Below are 15675 nucleotides of genomic sequence, written 5' to 3' on the forward strand. Positions count from 1 at the left end.
TCCAGGTGGTTGGTTTAATAGATTTCTTTTTAGAAATATTTTAAGGTTCCCAGGTGTTAAAGATCTTCAACTAATGTTTGAATATTTCAATCTTCAAATTATGAAGCGTGACCCAAATTTGACAAAAAAGCTTAACCCAGAAGTTGTCAATTTTGCTACTTGGCTTAATAAAAATCGCAATGAAATTATTAATAATAAAATTGTGTAATGTTTTTATTTTTAATATTTTTTATATTTGTTTTACATTTTATGTGTATTACTTAACATTATTATTTTATTTTTTTAATATCCACATCAGTTTTTTATTAGTTTGCAGTTTATATTCAATATTTATGTAGCTTCCTCAACTTAAATGTTTTCATTAATAATCAGAAAACTAAATTTGGTTGATATATTTGCGCGAGCCATTTTTTACGTAATAGCCAGTTTAAATGTTTAAGAACATCTTTCAAATAATAAATGCGGCATTTATCACGTGAAAGATTATTATTAACATATCTGGTTTAACATATCTGGTATTTTTAAACTCACTGGCATTGTTAAACTCATCAAAAAATAAATCAATCTGCTCCTAAATTTTATCTACTAAAGAGAAAAACACAGTTATCTGCAAAATTTAAATTTAGATAAATAACGGCTGATGTAGAAATTCTTCAAAAGGCTCATTTTTAACTGACTTGGATTGTTAAGGAAACCCGTTGGTAATTGTTTGATAACTCTTTTTGATAAGGTTGGCACCGGTTGTAGATAAAAGTTATACTGACTCGGTTGAAAAAGGTGCAGCATTACTAAAAGAACTGGTTTAATAATTTTTTTGTATGGCAATGACTTGAAGAATATTCATAATTAAGAAACATAGGTTGTCGCAAAAATTAGAGAGGTTTTAATAAATATGGTAAATAAGTTTTTACAGAAGCTCTATTTAGAGTTTTTATATTGTATATTGTATTGTATTTTCAAAGTTTTTTGGAGAAGATAGGGGGGAGGGGGGTTAAAAATGAGTTAACTCAAGCGTAATTAAACTTAAGATCTCACCTGATAAGATTTCAACTGGAACAAATCATGAGTTAAAATAATTCAGTAAATTTCATGTAATTTATGAATTTACTTCATTATTTGTCTAAATTATTTTGAGTTAACTCGTTATCACCTAGTATAAAAGTTATTGTTAGTTATTAATTTTTAAACTCAAATCACAACTTGTTAAATCATGACTTAAAATCAACTTGCCAAACTAAGAAAATAAACATTTTGGAGCTATTTACGAGGGGTATATGGTCCAAAGCATGTATATCTATACTAGGGGTGACGCTTAAGCGCCTAAACAGTTTTGAATTTTTGTATCAAAGTATTTTCTTTTTAATTCAAAAGCAATGTGTCGCAAAAAAGTAATTACAGTCAATTTCTTGCTCTTTTCAAAGAAAGGACGTTATCAATTTTTAAATACTTTATACAACGCGGTTATTTGTTATTAAAGTATCAACAAAAATAAGAAAAGAAAAGTTCTGAATATAACGAAATATAAATCTATAAAATAAAAGATGATTGCGTAGATTTTGATTTTAACAAGAACTTGTGCTCTTTTGTTATCACTTGATTTTTTTAGAATATTGAATGACGGTTCTCAGATTCACATACAAAAAATATAAAACATTTGTAAAAAAAGACTGAATCTAACTGGGCACATTGAATCAACCCTTTCCGTTTATAAGTAACATTGAAAAAACATAAAAAATAAAAAGTTAAGAATGAAGTTATCTCATAGAAACAAAAATTAATATCTGATGCCAGACATTTTGTTATATTCAATCAACTTTTACCGATCTTGAGAGAATTTAAAAAAATAAGTGAAATGCTTTCAGCTGATAACATTCCTACGATTTAAAATGTTATAGCATTTAAAATAAATAACGAAGATATCACTTTATTACCAAGCTTAAAAGCTTTTATTAAATCCTTGCTTACTAAAATTGAAAATAATTCTTAAAAGGTGGTTCAGAGGATTTTAATAACCGTATTGCACATTTTCTTTAGCCATATTATCGAGGAGCTGTTTTAGAAAATTATGAAGTAAGTTTAATTATAAATTTCATTATGGAAACCTAATAAGTATTACAATATTGTGCTTTTTTTTAGTGTTTTGAATCATCCAATAGACAAATAGTGTCCATCTGCAACCCCAACCCTGGAACAGTTGTCTCTTTAGCAAGCATAAAAGATTTTCATTTCATGGAGCCAATTTATTTTTGAGTTGCTAGTATGTCACATGTCAAAGATATTTCAATGGATGATATGTTTTTAATTGATGAAGAAATTTCCTCTTTGTTGTTCAATGCTAAAGCATGTCACCAGAAGCAACACAAACGTTTTAACTAAAGACAATTCGAAGGTTCTTTCATATTGGCTAAAATTTCCAGATCCATTTCCAAATTCCCCGTATGTAAGGGTTTTTAGTTCGGGCTTTTACTTTTTTCAAGTGCATTTATTTGCATTAAGTATTTATTAGTTATCATTACTCAACATGTAATATTTATGCACGTGTTGAAACAAAAGGATACTTTATTGATAAACGCGGCAGGTCCAAAGCGGGTAATAAAGTCCACTAAAAATTGGGTATTTAGGCCAAAACACGAGGTCTGCGGTAATAATAAAAGAAATACGCTAAACTTCAGTTTAGCGTTTATAAAGGAAATCATTAAGAAAAGTAATTAAAACAAACAACGTGAAACTGACTTTAGTTTAGCATAAATAAAAGAAATCGTTAAGAAAAGTAATTAAAAAAAAATATAAACAACAAACTTTAGTTTAGTCTAAATAAATAAAATCGCTGTTAAGTAATAATAGCAAAAGTGTTTTTGACCTGAATTTAATAGATTTTATACTTTAAAAAAGTAAGTAATGATTTATACTTTACTTATAATAGTAATTAAAAACATAATTAAAATTATTAAAAGGCAAAGGAAAAGCAAATGTAAAGAAAAGTAAGTCTGTAAGGGAGGATGTGAATGATTAGTTTTGTTCGTTGTGCCAGCAAAAGTCTGTGGAAAGTATGCGACAATTTTGTAAATGTAAAGTATGGTACAATGAGGCGTGCATGGGATATGATTCTGAAGATGAGGAAGAGTTAGTATGTCCATTCTGCGAAGATTGATGATTTTCTTTGTAACATTTTTTTATTGATTTTTTTAATTTCCCGTTGTTATTCACTCTTGTATAAAAAATTGGTTTTTTTTAAGTATATAAATATTTATTATTTATTACTTATTATTTATAAATGTGAGATAAACTTTGCATTAAAAGAATGCTTCCTAACTTTTTTCTGTTTTTTCTTTTTTTTTTTTTTTTGTTTTTTAAGTGAGGCTTATTACCCCCCTAGGGGGCAATCAAAAATATTTTTTTTAACTTAATTTTTAAGGCTTTGATGACGAAAAGTCTGTTTGGTGGGCCTTAATACCTACACCTACCTTAGCTATTATAATATAATATACTAGCTGTCAAGACCCGTACGATACGGGTCATGGTAAATACTTTTCACACCCAACTTTTTCTAAACTTGTTCTTAATTTGGTCTCCATACTTCAATGAATTTTAGTAAATGACAAAAAGTTATTCAATTTGTTCTAAGCTTTTGGTTATCAAATAATTTACTATACTTGTTTACTTTAATATTTTTTACATAATATAAGTACCTTTAACATAGAAGACAATCTGGTAACATTTCTTCTGGTGTTTTTAGAAACGTAGGCTATAATAAAATTTTAACCCTGTCATTAGGATTTATTTAAAAAGAAAAAATGGACTTAGAAAACGGGCCAAAGGGACCTAGTTATTTCATTTTAACATTTTTATAGAACCTTTTCTTTAAAAAAAATCTTAACAAATTTATTTAATTAAGCTGTTTTTAATGCAAAGTTGGCAATTGAATTATTATCAAACCTGTTGTTCGTTCCGAACAAAAATCGATACTCAATGCAAATAAAAACCATCTAGATTGTAATCACAAAAAGTGATAAAAGTATAGGAAATATATTTAAAAAACCGAAGCAAAATTGACCAATATATCCATTCGAAATAATAATTTTAAAAAGAAAAAACATAGAAGTTTATTTGAGAAGCAAAACACTTTTTTTTTTGATTTTAAAAAATAAACTTTAAAAAAAAAAACTCAAAAAAGTATTGTATTTAACATAAAAAAGTATCAAAAATACTTATAAAAACAATTTAAATTATAACATTGTTTCATTATTATATAGCTTTTAATAACTGGTATGAAGATTATTAAATTTTTTTTTGGTTTTTAGAAAACAACCAACATTCAGAACAACTCTTAAAATCTGCTATGTAGGAACTTTCAAAAATCAGTCATAAGAGAAGGAATTCGACCTAAAAAATGGAACAAAATTATTATTGAAAACACTTGTAACACATTTATATGTTGTTTTTCTTTTGTGAAAGTTTCACAAAAGATTTATTGTTGCAAGTTTAGGTTACCAACTCTTTTTATAAAAGCAACGCTAAAAATAAATAATTACAATAAGGTAAACCTTTCAGTTTTAATTTAAAAACTAAATCCTTGACTTTTAGTGAATGGTTATATGTAGTCAGTTTCAGTAACGAAACTACCCAATAATCGTTTTTAACTATAGACACCGACGTATAGGTGACCTAGGCCGTCTATCAACACAAAACAACACAACAATAACATCACAAAATTACAAATAACGTTACATATTACAGTAAACACTTAATAACTTAAACCTCCAAGAGACAAAGAAATTATTTTGTTAGAGAATGTCAGAGGTATTGGGAGTATAAGTCATAAATAAAGGTGGAGTTTTTAAATTAGTTTAAGGTTATTGAGTTATATTGTACATAGTTTAACTACTAACAGCACACAAATAGAAACACCTACATAAACATTTACAAAATAGAAATCCATATAACTTTATATAACACATTAACAGACAATGAACAACACACATTACCACATCGTACGACATATAAAAATACTTACTAATACTATTACAAACATAACATTTAAAGTACAACATTATTTGTGTAATATTTGTTCAAAGACATACCTTGAAATCATGTATATCAAATTAAAAAAAAAAATTATCAAATGATTTGGTTCTTTTACGTGCTACATAGAATTTGGTTGTGTGAAAACCAAGACTTTTTGAGATTAACACCAGCTTTATCAAATGTTATAACACTAATACTAACTTATGTAAAAAAAAAAAGTAATAATTTTATGTAAAACATTAAAAAAAAAATCTGATCTACCAAAAAAGACATCAGGAACTGCAAGATAAATAAACAAAAAATTTAACGAAAAATTTTTTTTTTTGTTCTTAAATCTTATTTAAAATTTACAAAAACATTTAAAACGATCTATTTCTATAAACCTATGGTATGGAAACACCACCTGTGGTCCCCTTATTCATATTTCTAAATCCCAAAAAAGCTTCATATAGTAAAAATATTTCTAAAAATATAAAAATAAAAAGTAAATCTAAAAATAAAAAGTAACATACAAAATATTAGAATTTTATTTTTATAACAACCTATAAAAACTTATTCACTTTAGTAGATGTCGCTCCTGCAACTGTTGGGCCAGCTGTACTGGCAATGAGAAATGTTTATTAAAATGTGTTATCTAACTAAAAATTACTCATTTTATAATTAGACTAACTACAAACAGATTTTATGTATTTTATCATGACAGTACACTACTTGGCTGGCAAGGGTTCTTGCTGTAAGTAAGCCAAGTCACAACACTTTAAAACCACGGAAAAAATATAATAATCACTTACAAACTGTTTACACATAACATTATAACACATAACAAACATAGAAACACTTTATATATAACAGATATTGACATATTTATGACACATAAACACTTACAAAATATAAACCTGTACAACGTTAACACATATGAACACATATAATAATACACATTACCCAATCAAATGACACATAAAAATACTTAAATATATAAATTAAGAAAGATATATCAACTAGCAAAATTTACAAAAACAACCTTGTTTGTGTAATATTTGTTCAATGACATACCTTGCAAAGCATGTTTATCAACTTTAAAAAAAAAAGTGTGATTTAAAATCTATCAGAAAATCTGTAACACCTGGGTTTTTAGTAACAGCAACTTGGTTTTTAGTAGCATCAACTGGTTTCGAGTAACAAAACTTGTTTTGTTTAACTAATTATAAAAATGCGGTGTTTAATAGTAAAACAATAATTGTTTGCAAATAAGTACATTTATAAATACAACATTGTTTGTGTAGCATTTATTAAACGACAAACCTTGTAATGAATGATCATCAATTTTAAAAAATAAGCTACTAAACGATCTTGTTCTTGGACACGCAACATAGAGTTGACCGTGTGAGAAGCAAGGGTTTTTGAGATATATACCTACTTTGTCCTCGAGTTCTTAAAAATAAACAACACAAATTATTATACTTCAAATACAATTGACAAAGGACTTGAATTGTGTTATTATCAAAATGAATTAAATTTCCTGACTTTATGAGTTCATTTTTAAATTTCAAAAATAACATAAGGTTCATCTATCACTACAGACTTTATGATTGCATTAAATTATTAAAAAATTTAGATTTTATAACTGATTAAGCAGATATTAATAGATTATAAAAAAGATCTGACTTGACACCACTTTACTGGCAAGGAAAACATTCTTGCTCTCAACAAAGCAAAGTCACATTATAGCAAAGTACACCACTTGGCTAGCAAGGACAACACTTTTGCTGTAAACTAAGGCAACTCACAACACTTTAAAACCATGGAAACAACATAATTACCACTTGCAAACTATAAACACATAACATTATAACACATCACAAACATAGAAACACTTTATATATAAAAGATATTTACACACTTATAAAATGTTGATCCATATAAACTTAACACATATAAACACATAATGCATAACACATAAAAATATTAAATATATAAGTTGGGAACATTTACAAACACAACCTTGTTTTTATAATATTTGTTCAATTAGATACCTCGTCATAAATGTTTTCCAACTTTAAAAAATAAACGATCAAACGACCTGGTTTTTATATTATAAAAGCAAAAAGATATCCTGTAATTTCTTTAAAATAAGGTATTAAATAATCTTGCTCTTGAACATGCAACATATAGTTGACCGGGTGAGATGCAAGGGTTTTGGAAATAAACATCAACTTTATCAAGAGTTTGACCTTTATCGAAAGTTTGAAAAGAGCATCGTCTTCGAGTTCATAAAAATGAAAATAACAGATTAATATACTTTAAATACAATAAAATTTAATACAGATTTTAAATACAATTTGAATTTAAGTACAAATTGAAAAAAGACTTGAATTTGTTATTGTTAAAATGCATGATTAAAATAATTTACCACACTTTAAAAGTTAGTATACTAATTCAAAAATAACATAAGGTTTATCTATTACTACTAAAGTCATCAAATAATTATCTAATTTAAAAATTTTAGATCTTATTAACTGATTAAGAATATATTACCAGATTATGATAAAGATAATAAAGATTTAAGAATACCTTATTGCATGGTCGAAAAAAAATTGGAAAATGTTAAAAGGCCAAGCGTGCTAAATCTTCTTTAATAAAATTCGTGTCAAACGCGCACGAAGGAGTAACGGCAGCAGCGTTAAATTAAACATTAATTTTAAGCGATTATTCGAACTTAATTAAATATAGTTACTATGTAGTTAGAATATATTTATTCGAACTGAAAAAAATCAAATTGAAAGGCAAACGTACTACACGATGAGTTTGAGTAAACTTTGTACTGATAGAAAGAGGAATAGGTTAGTATGGATAGGTTAGTATGGAAGTTGTTTAATTAAAATGCGTCATCCGACAAATTAGTATGTTTAGTTTTACTTGACGGTGAAAAAGTATGCAAAAGAATGTTGTGTGAAAAGAACCTAACAAATATTAAGGTTTGTTTATCTGTTTGAGGAATTGTTTTTATTTTGCAACACACGACTCATTTTATCATTATAGAGTAAATACTCAATAACGTATTCGAAAGATAGGTTGATAAATAAACAGATAAATGAAATATAAGTATACAAATAAAAATTTATACAAAACTGTTTATCTTTTTCTAGCTTCATTTAGCGAGAAACCATAAGTTTGCACTCGTTAGCTAGAAGAGCTGGAAATAAAGAAATTAAGTTTAAAAAAAAGTATATGAGGATAAAGAGAAAAGTAGTGGATGAAGGTGAATCCACTCTATTACAATCGTCCTCACATCAGAATCAGACGTTATTTCAATGCATTATCCATAGGAATTACACATGGCCTTCTAATTCACACGAGCATAAAATTTGACTAAACCTCCTTATTTAAATGATAATTGCAACATTTAATCCAGTGACATTGGTGTGAATCCAGTGAAATTTGTAAATACCTTGGATTCTAAATTTTTAATGCATGCTTGTCCCAAAATTACTAGCCTACTTAATGAAGAACTTACTGTTTTAATGAGAAAACTTCGTTACCTCATATCTGAAGGTAGGCGCTTTACAATATGCCTTGATAGCTGGACTAAATAAGGTCTTACTGCATCTTTTTTAGGAATTTTGGTCAAAGTCATAATGTTGTCAAGAATGAAAGCTCCAGCTGAACATGGTATACTTATTGAATTAGAAAATGAGGTTCATGAAGAGCAGATAAAAGACCGGAAGACCATGAAAATATGACAAAGAGTGAAGAGTGGGAGAAAGTTTACTTAATATTTAAAAATGTAGCATTTAGAAGATTGTGATGCCTAGCGCATTTAATACAGCCAGTTGAAAAACTTGCATATGTTGGTTAATACCATGGCTTACTTTGAAGAAACTTGGATTACTGTAAAAAATTCGTATTGGAAATAATTATCAAAAAACGTGATAAGACTGTGATCAGCGACTGCTCTACAAGATGAAACATCACTTACATTATAGTTTGGAAATTTCTGGAAAGAAAGACATCTATTAACGAAGTGCTTCGTGACCTTAACATTGATTCACTTGTCAATAGCGAATGGATAATGCTTCAGAATTTTGTCAATTTTTTAGAATCTTTTGCTAATGAAGCTGATAAAACAGTCCTAATTTTAATCCATTGCCAAGTGTCGCATGTCTCCTCGACTCCACGTGTGCAATAGCTCTTTTAGATATTGAGCATACACAAATCAGAGAGTGTGCAAAGACATGCATTTTTTCAGAACCAAATAGTTGCTGCAACACAATTTACCTTCAGCAAATGCATATGGTATTTCTGCTGAGATTGCTCCAGCAATGAATGCGTTAACAAAATGGAAATTTTTAGCAGCAAGTCGATAAAATAAAGCTTACTCCTAGTAATGAAGCACAAAATGAACTCAACAAATGTTTTATTCAAATAAGGAACAGCTCTATGTTCCAAAATGCTTTAAATTTCTGGAAGATGAGACGTGCCGTTTACCCTCATACTCCACCATTAGCTGAAAACCATATTTCAGCTCCTGCAACTCAAGCAATTGTTGAAAGACTTTTTTCAATCTGAGGCTTCCTCACAAATGGACGGAGAAATCAAATGTCAACGTCATTGGAAATGCAATTTTAAATGATAATCATATAATAAATCTAGTCTACATGATAATCATATAATCACTACGCCCTTTATTTGCAAAATATATGAGTAATTATCAAAGGCAATACAATAACTAATCATTAGTTTTTATTGTTATTAAATTTGAGGAGCTTTTTTTTTAGACCTAATAATTGAAGTTTTTTTAAATTTTATAGCCCTAATGACAGGTTGTTGTGTCTTTTGTTTTTTATTTTAATGTGAGATGGGGGGGGGGGGCGTTTGAAACCCTAGCCACGGCACTGGGTGTATAATGTTACATTTAATTAAGTTTTCTCATTTTTGTGTTTGCTTATAGCACTAAGTCCTACTTCTTTTAATTATATATGCCTATATTATTTATAAATTGTATTACATTAAAATTAGACGAGATAAAAATTATATACGACAAACGAAAATTGAACTGAATAAAAACTTGAACTAAAACTATTTTAGCATGAACTAAATAGAAAACTAGAACTGAAATTATTTACTGAACTGAATAAAAACTAAAACTAAAAACTTAGCCTCTGAACTGAATAAAAACTGACTAGTATTATTTTCAGAGCGAAAATATCACTGATTGTATCTTTTAATTAACGGCCGTTAAAATAAATTAACGGCCGTTAACGAAAAAATTAACGTTACTAAATTTAACGGAACGGATTTTAACGAAAAATTATAATATATATATTTTTTTTTCAGTTACTTTGCAAACATTTTTATTTAGGCATTTTAGGCGATTACCAACACTTAGCTTGCGCGAAGGGTGAGTGTGGATGGTATGACACTCCCCTCCTTCTCCTATCATTTGTTTTATTCACCTATGAATTTTTGGTGCATTTAGTCGGCAAACTTGACCTTTTAGACAAGTTAGTCGGCAAATGTAGATTCATTAGACAAGCTGGTCGTCAAATTTAAATAGTCAGAGGCCAAATGTCGACTTTGCCGTCGGCAAATCAGAAAACGAGAAGCTTTTTATTATTATTATTTTTTTTTTTAAGTTGGCAAAAATTGTAAAGGCACCCCCTAACAACAACAACAATAACAACAACAACAACAACAACAGGATATTTATTTTCTTTTTGTAAATCATATAGTAATATTATAATAATAAATAATAATAATAAAAATTATAATTCTATTCAATAGGTGACACTTACTGGAACCGGCCCTGGCAACACTACAATGGATTTCTCAAAAGATTTTAAAGTATTTTATGTATTTAATATTTTTTCTGTCTTGTTCTCTAAAATTTTAAAAGCAACTTTCTTTACGATTGTAACAATAATTGTCATCATAATTGTCGTGTATTTTATAAATTTGAACAAAAAATATAGAGATCTTTTATAAGTTAACTTTTAAAACGATTGTTAAGTTTTAATAGTTTTAAAATACACGTCTGGGCTAGTAGTAGAAGGTTTTACTTTAGGAGTTCAATTTTCCTAATTCTAATACTAAAAGTTTCTTAAGAGTTTCATAAGTTTGTAAACACGATAAACAGGTAAGGGATCGTCAATAAATTACGTAACGCATAATTTCACAATAACCAAAACAAAAAAAGATCAAAAGTTTTCCCTCGCAGAGTCTCATCTAATTAAAAATCAAAATAGTCCATTAAGTTTAATGAGAAGCGCCGCGCAAAAGAGTAGGTATCTCCTTCTTACGTTTTTAAAATACATTTTGCGTTGCGTAATTTATGGACGATCCCCTTAACAGGTTTCAATAAAAAAACGTGTTATTTAATAGTTATTATATTTTAATGCTGATAGAAACCAGTACTTTCTCTTATGCAATTAAAAGCCAATTAGTTACTTAAGTTACAAAACTTTATAACGTTTTTTTAGGTTTCGTAATCTTAACTTTTTAACGTTTTAAACTTATGTTACGAAACATTTTAACGTTTTGTAACTTACTTTAACAAAATTTAAAACTTGCGCCCTTTTTTTATGTTTCTTTTTTATGTTGAGAAATAAAACTTCAACTACTGCTTAACAGTGGTTGTTTCTTTTTAACAGATAAACATTAAATCTATTCATCAAGAAAAGAAAAATAATTAAATTTAAAATTCAATTAAAAGCAAATAAAAAAAACAGTAATAAAATTGTTTTTTTAATGTTCAAACTTAATACTGAAAAGCAGTAACATACATAGCTTTTATTGCAACTGCGTTTTTATTATTGAAAAAAAAAGCACTGAACAGAAGTATTTTTATTTTGCTGTGACAGCCTAATTAAAAAATAATCCCTTCGTTAACACCGCAAAAGTGCTAAAGTTCACGGATATTATTAATAACAACTACGCTTGTCTTATATCTTATATCTTTATCTATAGTGTTCTATTTTAATTGAATAAATAAATATTTTATGAATAATTTTATGTTTTGATTTTTTATGATTTTTATTTCGGAAGTATGTTTATCTACGTGAATAATATATTAACATTTATTTAGATGTCTAAGGTCATAGCTGTTTTTGGTGCAACAGGGAAACAAGGAGGTTCGGTGATACGATCGTTGGTCAAAACGGATTTATATAATCTGAAAGCGATAACTAGAAATAGCAAGTCAGAAAAGGCAAAAGAGCTATCCAGCCTAAAAAATGTGGTTGTTGTTGAAGCTGATTTAGACAATAATGATAGTTTAGATTCTGTACTTGAAGGTTGCTACGGTGTCTTTCTAGTGACTGACTTTACAGCTCACTTTGTAAAAAATAAAGAAATCGATCAGGGCGTAAATTTAATTAATAAAGCTATAGCAAATAACGTGAAACATGTTGTCTTTAGCGGACTGGAAAATGTTGAATCGCAAATTAATGAACCTTGTTTGCATTTTGATTATAAAGCAGCGGTTGAGGATTATGGTATAAAGCAAGAAGACAAAATACACTTTACTTCACTTCGATTGCCAATGTACTATCAAGAGGTAGCTGGTTCAGTTTTAAATAAAGCGTTTGGAAATCAGTTTTTATTAAACATACCAATGGATGCAGACAAAAAGCTTTACATAATGAATGTTGAGGATATTGGAAATTGTGTAGCAAGCGTATTAGCTGACCCTCAGCAGTACAAATCTCAAAAAATAGGTCTTTGTGGAGATTACCTTAAAATCTCTGATTTAGTTATGCTTTTAAATCAAGAGTTATCACCACTCAAAGTTCGCTTTCCAGGTGGTTGGTTTAATAGATTTCTTTTTAGAAATGTTTTAAATTTCCCAGGTGTTAAAGATCTTCGAATAATGTTTGACTATTTTAATCTTCAACTTATGAAGCGTGACGCAGATGTGACAAAAAAGCTAAATCCAGAGGTTGTCGATTTTGCAACCTGGCTCAAGAAAAATCGTAACGAAATTGTATCGAGTAAAACTGCATAACCGATTATTTTATTTTAATGTGCTTTTATAAAATCCAAGCTTTAACATAAAAGCAAAAATGGTATTTGCAGAAGTTATTCAAACATTTAATTTAATCTAAAATTTGTATTTTTCTTTGGTGTTTTGTTTATTTTGTTTATATAAAAGTAAGCGCTAAAAAATCTTTTGCTTTGGTAGAACTCATCCTGAAAAATGTTCTTATTGGTTCGCTAACTAAACGAATAGCGTTCTTTGACATACTTCTATAAATTCCCATTAAGTTTTGATCAAGTCTATGACCCAAGTGTAATAGTCTAAATGAATATAGGAGTGTTGGTCTGAGAGAATTATAAAGATCTAAGTGATTTAGTACAAATATAACGTAGAATTCAAAACTTATATCAAATTTACCAACACATCTATGAAAGAAGGTGTTTTAAAAATAAGTAAGGTGCGTAATGTTTTAACTGTTAAAAAAATAGTACTTGTGCTGACATAAAATTAGTGCGAATGTAGTTAAATCAGTCTTCGATACTATTGAGTTATCAATGTTTCACATTTTTAATGTTTCATTGAAATCCGGTATTGTATCGGAAAATTTAAAAATTTTAAGACACCAATTTGCTAAAGACACCTATTTTTAAAACCGTTTATTACACAAATATGTCTAGTTATAGACTTATATCCGTCTTCCGATGTCCCTCAAAATTATTAGAACGTAATTGTAAGACAGACTTAATAGTTATTTAACTGAAAACAATATACTGCATAACAATCATTTAGGGTTTAAAAAATTATTCAACGGTCATACAGTAATCTAACTAATAAATTATATATCAGATGATTTAACATTGATTGCTATACATTAGGGCTTTCTATTGAACTGTGAAAGGTTTTTAATCCAGTTAACCTTTAGGTACTTATAAAAAAAACAACTAAAACTATATGGAGTAATTAATAATAACTTATTAACTTACTGATATAAAAACTGAATTTTTAAACAGTCTATACTTTTCATTTATTCATACAGTAGTTTTTATACTGTAGTTTTCTTTCTTATTTCAATATTATTTGGAGTATTACCAATCGTGGTAAGATATATATGTATATATATATATATATATATATATATATATATATATATATATATATATATATATATATATATATATATATATATATATATATAAAATATTATGCTCTCAATTTTTATAGAATTGGTATATGAAACTTTGCTGTTCATGTACAAAACAAAAGATAATTTTTCTCCTAATGTATTTAATTCTTGTTAAGGGACGTTTTTCATAAATACCCCAAAAAAATTTTAAATACTTATTTTTTTGTTCTCTGATCTTATTTAAAACTTAGTTTATTTTAAAACCATGGACCACTTTTATGGTAATATTTTTTGAAAGTATTATTAAAAAAAAAACTGTTCTAAATTTATGTTTTAATATTTACCTTTTGTAATATATATATATATATATATATATATATATATATATATATATATATATATATATATATATATATATATATATATATATATATATATATATATATAAATATATATATATATATATATATATATATTTAACATTCAAAATTAATAAAAAACAAAAATATGCCAAAGACCAAGACATCTATCAGAAGACAGAAACATGTATCATAAGCTCTAACATCAAGACATTTAAAGTACTGCCTCAACTGTTGCCTAAGTGATAAAAAAAAAATATATATTTTGGCAATTTCAAATAATTTAAAGCGTAAAAATAGGCGTATATTGTTAGTATTTTTAATTTGTAATATTGTTTATTGTAACAATTTTTATTGTAACATTAAATTACATTGATTTGTTATAATCATGAATGAAGAATGAATATGCAGGTGAATAATGTCTAATAAGGTTTTCATAAAATAAACAAAATATATATGGAGAAGTTTGTGGTTTACTTTGAGAAGAATCTCTAAATAAACCACAGCCGACAAGTCTTCGTAGATCTTTTGTATTCAACAAAGAAACAGTGTAAAAGTCAAATTAAAAATAGACAACTAATAAAAAAGGTGTATGGCAAAATTTAGTATTTTAACTGATACACCTGAAATGAAAATTTTGCATTCGAAATCTATTAATTATACCAAAAACTATACACAAGGCAAATTAATTACATAGCAGAACAGATTAGTTTCAATCAAAAGTTTAAACTTTTTATCAATTAAACACAAGTTTAGATAATAAAAATTTTGTTAAAATTAATTTTGGAGTAAATATACTTGACATTGAATCAGAAAATGCAAATAAAAAAGTGAAATTGTTTTGGGAAACTTTTTTTTAACATGTTAAACATTTATGTCAAAAAATTAAGATAACATCTTCTAGCTGACTCGGAGAAATAGGATATGAAGTTTAAAAGCCTATGATATCATAAAATGGATCCATGGATCATAAAAATGTAAAAATTGAAATCAAAACATTATATCCAAAAAAGTTATTCAACATTTCATTTTATTACTATAAACAACAATGAAGGAAATGACTGCATTAAAAAATTTGGCATTTCTACAGCATCTATGATTAAGTTATAACAAAGTATTTTAAATATTTTTAAATTTGCTCTAATTTGACAAAAGGCTGTATTGCCAAGCAATATTTTCACAATTTACAGATAAAG

General features: G+C 27.2%; 2 protein-coding genes and 1 long non-coding RNA gene across 3 annotated transcripts in view; 2 read left to right on the forward strand and 1 right to left on the reverse strand.

Annotated features, from left to right (window-relative positions):
• The window catches only part of LOC136079966 (nmrA-like family domain-containing protein 1), a 3155-nt gene extending 2867 nt beyond the window's left edge, over positions 1-288 (forward strand). The window contains exon 2 of the mRNA XM_065796623.1: positions 1-288. This exon is cut by the window's left edge and continues 789 nt beyond it. Coding sequence (XP_065652695.1) covers positions 1-208 — 208 coding nt within the window. The 3' untranslated portion in view covers positions 209-288.
• A 3722-nt stretch (positions 289-4010) lies between these two features.
• On the reverse strand, positions 4011-7682 carry LOC136080561 (uncharacterized). The gene is made up of 2 exons (XR_010638530.1): positions 7597-7682; positions 4011-7285 (listed from the first exon to the last, which is right to left on the reverse strand). It is a non-coding gene; the product is annotated as an uncharacterized LOC136080561 (long non-coding RNA).
• Positions 7683-8672: 990 nt separating this feature from the next.
• LOC136080181 (nmrA-like family domain-containing protein 1) lies at positions 8673-13024 on the forward strand. Its single transcript, XM_065796793.1, has 2 exons — positions 8673-8720; positions 12107-13024. Exons 1-2 carry the CDS (start codon positions 8673-8675, stop codon positions 13022-13024), a joined length of 966 nt encoding a protein of 321 aa, XP_065652865.1.
• Positions 13025-15675: the final 2651 nt, after the last annotated feature.

This window comes from Hydra vulgaris, chromosome 05 (genome assembly GCF_038396675.1).
Source record: "Hydra vulgaris chromosome 05, alternate assembly HydraT2T_AEP".
NCBI lineage: Eukaryota > Metazoa > Cnidaria > Hydrozoa > Anthoathecata > Hydridae > Hydra > Hydra vulgaris.

What these genes read in the sequence shown, in the direction of transcription:
- LOC136080181 (XM_065796793.1), top strand. Translation starts at nt 8,673, where the DNA reads ATGAAAGCTCCAGCTGAACATGGTATACTTATTGAATTAGAAAATGAG. An exon ending in TTATTGAATTAGAAAATGAG is followed by an intron (nt 8,721 to 12,106) that starts GTTCATGAAGAG and finishes ACATTTATTTAG; the next exon opens with ATGTCTAAGGTCATAGCTGT.